The following is a 7,590-nucleotide window of genomic DNA, read 5'->3' as shown; positions in this document are numbered from 1 at the left end:
TTGCAGTGTAAACAAAGAGACTATGATATTCCTGTAATACTAAAAAAAATGTTTTCCTTGGAGAATTAAGCCACATCATCTGCTAATAGAATGACTACTATTGATCTTAAAATATGCATTAGTTTTGTCTAAAAGCTCAAATATGAAACTACAGAAAAGTATTGTTTTGTTCTAAGGTATGCATATTTTGAAGATCAGTTTTGTCTAAGAACTCTAACATGTGAAATCACAGAAGATTATTGTTTCGAGAATTCAACTTCAGTCTTCAACCATGTGAAAGATATTGACCAAAATTCCCATGTCAATAGTCATGGGTCTTATTATAAAGAGTACCATTTTTGTCTTAGAACTCAAAAACTCCAAAAATCATGTATGGCATGTAGGTCTAAAGTATGACTTAGACTTATTTTAAAATATTTTTTACTATTGTATTACTATACCCTCATAATCCACTGTCACAAGACTCAACCAAAATGTAATGATATCTCTGCAATTTACATGGAAACTTGATAATAAACATCAAATTCAAATAGGATCTTCAAAATCTGAAGCAATAATTGTCAATTCATCAAATAATACAACAAAACTTTTACATACAGATTAAAACAGAAAAAAAACAGAAGGAAAAAACCCCCCACCTTTTCTCCCTCAAACTTCAAACTCTTAAGGGGGGGATGGGGATCCTGGAAGGAAACTTGCACAATTACAAGAAGAAATCAAGCCACAACTCATTTTTTTTTAAAAAAAAGAGATTGCACTGTAAAAGAAAAAAAAAAGAAAAAGAATAAGGTATCCAAACTGGAAAACCAAACTCAAAAAGAAAATTAAAAAATCTTGAAATGAAGAGGAAACTCCAAAAGAAAACTCCACATGATTCAACTCCTTTTACCTCTTAAACTTGCCAATCTCAGTCAGAATCACTAGAGCTTGAGCTGGAGCTGGATCCTGATTTTGATTTTCCAGATTTTGCCTTTTTGTCTTTGGTTTTGGAAGCAGAAATATTTGGATCTACAGATTTTTCATCAACTGTATCTGCTGGTTTATCGGTATCGGCCGTGTTAGATGAGGCAATCTCAATGATAGAATCCACTCCAGCTGGTTCTAATCCCTCTGATGGATCATTTGACACAGAACTTGTTGGAAGTTCATTCAAGTTTTTCTCTGAGGCTTGCATCAAGGCAACGTGAATATCTCCCAATGATTTTGCTTCAACGACTTCCAAATCTGAACTTGTTTCGCCTTTGGCTTCTTCTTTAACCTGGCTTTCGATCGCACTGGGAAGGATGACATCCTCCACATCTACTCCTTCGTGGAGTTGCCTAAAAGCTAAGTTAATATCATCAAGTGATCTTGCTTCAAGAATTGGTATATCTGATTTAGTTTCAGTGGGATTTGAACTAGAACCTGACTCACCTATGTTATTTTCTGAGAGTTGCATCAAAGCAACATGGATATCTCCCAAAGATCTTGCTTCAACGACTTCCAAATCCGAACTTGTTTCAGGTTTGGCCTCTTCCATAACTTGGCTATTAACTGTACTGGGAAGAATGACGTCCTCCACGTCTACTCCTTCACGGAGTTGCCTAAAAGCGAAGTTGATATCATCAAGTGATTTTGCTTCAAGCATTGGTATATCCGATGTAGTTTCTGAGTTCTCGGAACTATAACCTAGTTCATCAATATTACCCTCCAATGCTTGCAACAATGCAGCATGAATATCTCCCAGGGATCTCGCTTCCACAATCTTCAAATATGACCTTGATTCCGGTTTGGCATCTTCATTAACTTGGCCTTCAATCGCACTGGGAAGAATGACATCCTCCACGTCTACTCCTTCATGGAGTTGCCTAAAAACCAAGTTGATATCATCAAGTGATCTTGCTTCAAGAATTGGTATATCTGATTTAGCTTCTATCGAATTGGAATTAGAACCCAACTCAAATCTCACTTCTTGAGCTTCCTCTGGGAGTCCCTTTTCTTCAAGAACTGGTTCCCCAACTTCTTTGACACTGAAATCCCCAACTTCGTCCAATTCTGATAACAATCCTTCATCAATATCTGCTATTTCATCCACCTCTTCCCTAATCATGTTTTCTGAAAAACGAGATCCATATGCTTCTGCCAGATAGTCCAAATGCTTTGAAACCTCCTCATGATCCTCAAAAGCGACTGCATCAACAACGTCATCTTTTAGATACCTTCCAGTATTGGGTGAACTGAAGTCATGATCTGATGAAGATGAGGGGGAATCAGCTTCTACAGAAGATAGAGCAGTCGAAATGTGGTGATGAACTTTTGGTGGTGTATTTTCAGAGATTACTTCAGCAGCAGAATCTGTCGATAAAACTCCTGGTTCCTGCAAAATAACAGCTGGATATCGTCAGTTAATTTCACTAAATTCATAACATGATTAGATTATTCTATCATAAACCCATAAACAATTCATAAAATGAAAGGGTGAAAGAATTATCACATTCAGATCAGCTAAAAGCGAAAGTTACAGTGATATGTTAAATCTCATGAAAACAAGACCATGCAGATAGGATTTATCCACAGGCCACGGCAGACGTAATAATTATTCATTGAGTTTTAACCAACATCTAATCCATGATGGAAGCAACATTATGATCCATGAGTAACTCTATGGATTGGATCTTTTCAAGATCCTTGATGTCATAGCATGAGGACCATCAACACAAAAAAAGTATTCCAAAGATCACTAATCCAGCAGCACTTACCTCAGCATAGTCACGGTTACTAAGAACAGGCTCAATCATTGGCTTGTCTGACCAGGACTGCTCTAATTCAGTAACAGATGAAACAACTTCAGGAGTCACATTAGAAGTACTAGAACCTAAAGAAGCAATTTTAATATCCAGATTTTGCAGGGCTTCACTTTCTGTGTGTGATTTGACACTTGAGGGCTCAACAATATCTTGTTCAGACCTAACCACTTCTTTCTCATCCATTGACCGCTTCTCAACTTCCTCAAATTTAGAAGGAAACGTCGAGCTCAAAGAAATCAATTCGACTTGCTCCTCCACCTCTGGAGGCCATTTTTGTTCCTGAGGTCCAGGAATGGTTGCATTCGTAGTAGTCAAATTGTCATGAGAAGTAGCCCCAGAGTTGGTCATTCCAACCAGGTCATGGACGTTCTGAGCAGGAATTTCTGAACCAAGATTTGATATAGAAGTAGTAGGTTGATCAGAATGACAAATTAGATCAGTTTGCAAAATTACCACCTCCACAGAACTGCTATCCAATGGACTTGATCTGCAGATTTTTGTTTGTTCAAGTTCAGGATTTTCTTCGTTATTTAATGTTTCATGCATTTCCACATGTTTTGCATTTAAAGGAGACCCAATATCTGCTGAAACATGGTTTCCGGCTAAAGATAGGTGGTCCTCTGGTTCAGTGAAAGTCAGACTTCGAGAAGAAATCCTATCACTTGAAGATGGGGAATCTAGATTCTCATCTTTAATTTTGTGAACTCCATCAATAATATCCTCCTCGTGACTTGTCAGCCGATCTTTATCTGCCTTAACATCACCAACTATTCCTTTCTCTATTGGCGCAATGTCTGAGAAGGACGGACCAGAATCTATTGAAACGTGCTCAACTAAAAACTCAGGGGCCACAGATAAGTTTTGAGCATCATAATTGGTGTCATGTTTGGGGGACTCAACCTTTGTAGCTTCATAAACAATAACTTCTGAAACTTCCCTCGATTCTTGTTCATTTTTACCGAGTATATATAACTCTGAGGAGGCATCATGCATATCTTTCAAACTGGAAGTGACGTCCTGTCCTATTTCAGAATGAACTTCAGATTCCTTACCTGAAAAGGAGCCAACTGTGTCAGCAAAAAAGGCAGGGCCCATATTGGTTATTTCTGTATACACATCAGAAGAAACAGGTGAAAAAGAGAACTTGCCTTCTGCTGAAGGGCTTGAGTCGTAAACAGGTTCCCTATGCTGATTGTCATCCAGCACTTCACTGCCAATCTTGAAGTCTGCATCTTCTTCGAGGGCAGCAGACACCGATATGCTAGTAGAATCGATGCCAGATTCCTTTGTTTGATGGCTACTTGGTTTCATCTCATCTGTTTTGACCTCAAATGGTGTTTCATTTACTTCTGATAATGAAGACAAGCTTGAATTGCTGCTGAAATCTGTTTCAACTAATACATTTTTGGAGTGAATTTCATTGGCATTAATCTCCATTGGGGAATCTGCAGTTCTGATTTGAGATGATCCAGATTGGCTTTCAAAGTGACTCTCATTAGATCCCAAAGTTATCTCGATTACTTCATGATGCACATCTCTGTTTTCTTGTACGTAATCTTCAGAGCCTATATCCTCCCATGGCCCATTTCCATGCTCAATACCACTGGCTGTGGGGTCAAGATAGGAAATTGCTGTTGTTTCCAGAAAAGACTGTGATTCATCAGGCTTCTTGTCATCCTGATCTGCAATTGAACTCATTGATTCAGTATCAGAAACAGAACTCACTTTTGAGTCACTGACTTCACTAAATTGTCTCTCCAGTGGGGAGTAGCTTGTTCCTTCGGCAGCTATTTTTTCAGGCATGAAATATGGTTTCCATCTGATATTCTGCTGCTCTTGCTTGGGAACTACGAAGTTCGAGGGGCCCACACTGAAACTTTCATGTCTTCGGAACATATCTTTCTGTTGAGGTGGCAAAAATTCTTGCTCAAAATCGTCATTCTTGAGGTCTGGTTTTTCTTCATTTGGGTCATATGGGAGATCAAATGGATTACGTCTTGGCAACAAAATGGATGGAGCAGACCCAGGAATTGGTGGTAATCCCATATTACTGTATGAATCATAAGGGAGATCAAATGGGTTACGTCTGGCTGTAGATATGGGCGGTACGTTAACAGGAAGATCAAAACCATCCAAGTCTATCAAATTCTTCCCAGCCAACATTCTCAGGTTGTTCCTTGCTCTTCTCCTTGCAATGAGATTTTCCAAACGCTGATTCCTCTCTAGCTCTAAACTTCCCAAATCCATGAGATTCTTTTGATCATCCTCAGTCCACTTGATAGCAGATTTGCTCTCATCCTCCTTCTCTTCTTGCATCCCCTCATCGTCATCATCATCGTCATCCTCATCATGTTCAACAACACCGCCTTCTTCTCCCTGATTTTCAGCCTCATCCTCTGACATCACACATTCACCATCACTTTTATGAGACTGTTCTGAAGAAGCATCTGACTCTTCATTTGACCTATGAGCAGGTAGTGGAGTTTCTGAATCCAAGAGAGGGTGCAACTCATCAAGCAAGGGTATGATATCAGCCATTGAGGCATCAGGTGAGGAACTTTCTGCTCTATCAGACTCAGAACCCGAAGAATCATAATCATTTTCGTCATGATCATCTTTGTCATTGAGAGATAAGTTTAGATGATCACCTTTATGGACAGGTTCTATTGAGATGTTATGATCTTCTACTTCAAGAATCTCATTTCTCATGCTTTGAGCAGCCAAAAGCTGGTTCTCCATAGCATTTTCATCATCTGTTGCCAAACTTCTAACATCCAAATCCCTTTCATAAATTTCTCTCCTCTCCTTCAACTCTGAACTATGGAATTCCTTCTCTGCTGCTGCCTTTTCAATTTCACCCTTCTCAAACTCCTCAACTCCACCATCCTTCTCAAACTCCTCAACTCCGCCGTCCTTCTCAAACTCCTCAACACCGCCCTTCTCATCCTCAACATCGTCCTTCGCAAACTGGATTTCACGATTGCGCTCATGGATCACCGGAACAAAGTCAACAAAACCAGCATGTTCATCAAGCTTGCTTGTCTTTCTCTCTTCTTCAGAACCCCTCTCCACATAAGAATTTTCAACTTCATTTCCTTCAAATCTCTCTACAGTAAAACTATCATCCTTCTTAGCAACAACAGTAGCATTGTCCAAAATCCCAGATCTCAAAGAAGCTACATCACGTGAAAGCTTCTCCTCCGTTTCAATTTCAGGTATATTAGGCTGCCCATAACTCAGAAGGGTTCCAAGCAGAACAGCCGTGCAAATCAAAACAGGGGATGCAGACACCAAAAGGGAAAACAAAAAAGGACATGATCTATACAGAAGAATCAAAAAACAAAGCAAGCCAAAAAGAAATGGATAATTACGAACTGATCTGTAGCAAGTTCTGATAGATACGACTACAAATTTCCTAACACGAGAACCCATTTCCATCGTCAATCCCATATCTTTCTTTCCGTTCTCGCATGCTTCTATCCAAAACAATTATATCTGCCAGATTAAACGAAAAGCACAAAATTAACAAGGTCAACAAACACCAATACTCAAAAAGTAGAAAAACACAAACACAAAATCAAGCTAAAAAACCAGGATAACAAACGAGGAAAACCCCGATTCTGAAATCAAAGGAAAAATTAAGATCAACGCAATACCTGAAACGAGGAATCTAAGAGAGAAACCATAATTGATCGCTGCCAGACCGGATTTTGGAGATGGGTAATTTGAGATGAAGGGAAAAAACAGATTAAAGGGAGAGAGAGAGATGAAGGAGATGGGATTAAGAAGAATAGAGAGAGGAAAACAGAGATTAGAAAAGGAATTTGTGGGAATGGAAGGTAAGGGAATCGTTTGTGCTATGTGAAATGTGCTATGGCTATGGCCCCTCGGCTTTTGCCGCTTTTTCTTTTGATGAGAATTGTCAGCAAGGCCAGAAATGATATTATTTGTATATTTGGTACTTCCTTTCCTTTTCTTCTGTCTATTATTTATTATACGATATTTGGTGCATCTTTTCTGGATTTCAAGTTATGAATAGACAATTTGATAGATATACGGAAATGGGATGTACGTAAGTATTATTTTTTATTCTATGTCCCAAAATCGAATCAAATCATACCTCCAAAGTTTAATTTAACGGTAATTAACATCCAACTCCTTTCTTTAAGTTAAAAATTTGATCTTGATAATTGACATGTACTTCTTTTTTTTAGGTTAGAGTTTTATCTCTATCCTATCATTGTACTAAAAAAATGCCAAAAACTATTTCATCGTTTTTCTTTCTCTTTTACTCTATTTTTTTTTTATTTTGATTTCTAAAATTGACCTTACTTTTTTTTTTTTCAAATTCACAATATGTGGGGTTAGAAGATTTTCATACATCTGACTTTTTGGTCGAGAGTTTATGTCTAAACTAGTTGAATTATGCTAAATTTTACTTTACATAGAAGTATACGAGTTACACATCCACGTATCAGATTTTGGTTATTGTATTTTTAGTCTCTTTTTATTTTACTTTCAAGAAGATAGTATATATCAATTATCACTAAATTATGTTCATTTTTTATTTGTATTTATTTAAATTTAACGTCATTTCGGTATCAAGAACTATTAATTTATGAATAGTATATCATATTAAAATAACCTATCCTATCTCGTTTCTATGGTTGATTTCTATTTCCATTTGTCACAACCATGTTTAGGAATCAAAACTTTGTTAAGGGACAAAGAAAAGAAAAGGGAAAAGAGGATGATCAAATTGTATTTAATGTTTGATTCTTTTAACTTGTAATAAGTTTCCAAT

The 7,590-nt window shown here is 37.7% G+C and overlaps 1 protein-coding gene across 1 annotated transcript; it reads right to left on the bottom strand.

The window, feature by feature from the left end:
* Window positions 1-493: 493 nt before the first annotated feature.
* On the bottom strand, window positions 494-6,752 carry LOC120074258 (cardiomyopathy-associated protein). The gene is made up of 4 exons (XM_039027326.2): window positions 6,443-6,752; window positions 3,935-6,281; window positions 2,739-3,838; window positions 494-2,356 (listed from the first exon to the last, which is right to left on the bottom strand). Exons 2-4 carry the CDS (start codon window positions 6,234-6,236, stop codon window positions 908-910), a joined length of 4,851 nt encoding a protein of 1,616 aa, XP_038883254.1. The 5' UTR covers window positions 6,237-6,281; window positions 6,443-6,752; the 3' UTR covers window positions 494-907.
* Window positions 6,753-7,590: the final 838 nt, after the last annotated feature.

Source organism: Benincasa hispida, chromosome 3 (assembly GCF_027475165.1).
Source record: "Benincasa hispida cultivar pf3 chromosome 3, pf3_genome.v1.1, whole genome shotgun sequence".
NCBI classification, from domain to species: Eukaryota; Viridiplantae; Streptophyta; class Magnoliopsida; order Cucurbitales; family Cucurbitaceae; genus Benincasa; species Benincasa hispida.
The sequence above is the reverse complement of the archived record's forward strand: the minus strand, read 5'-3'. Positions and strand labels throughout refer to the sequence as shown.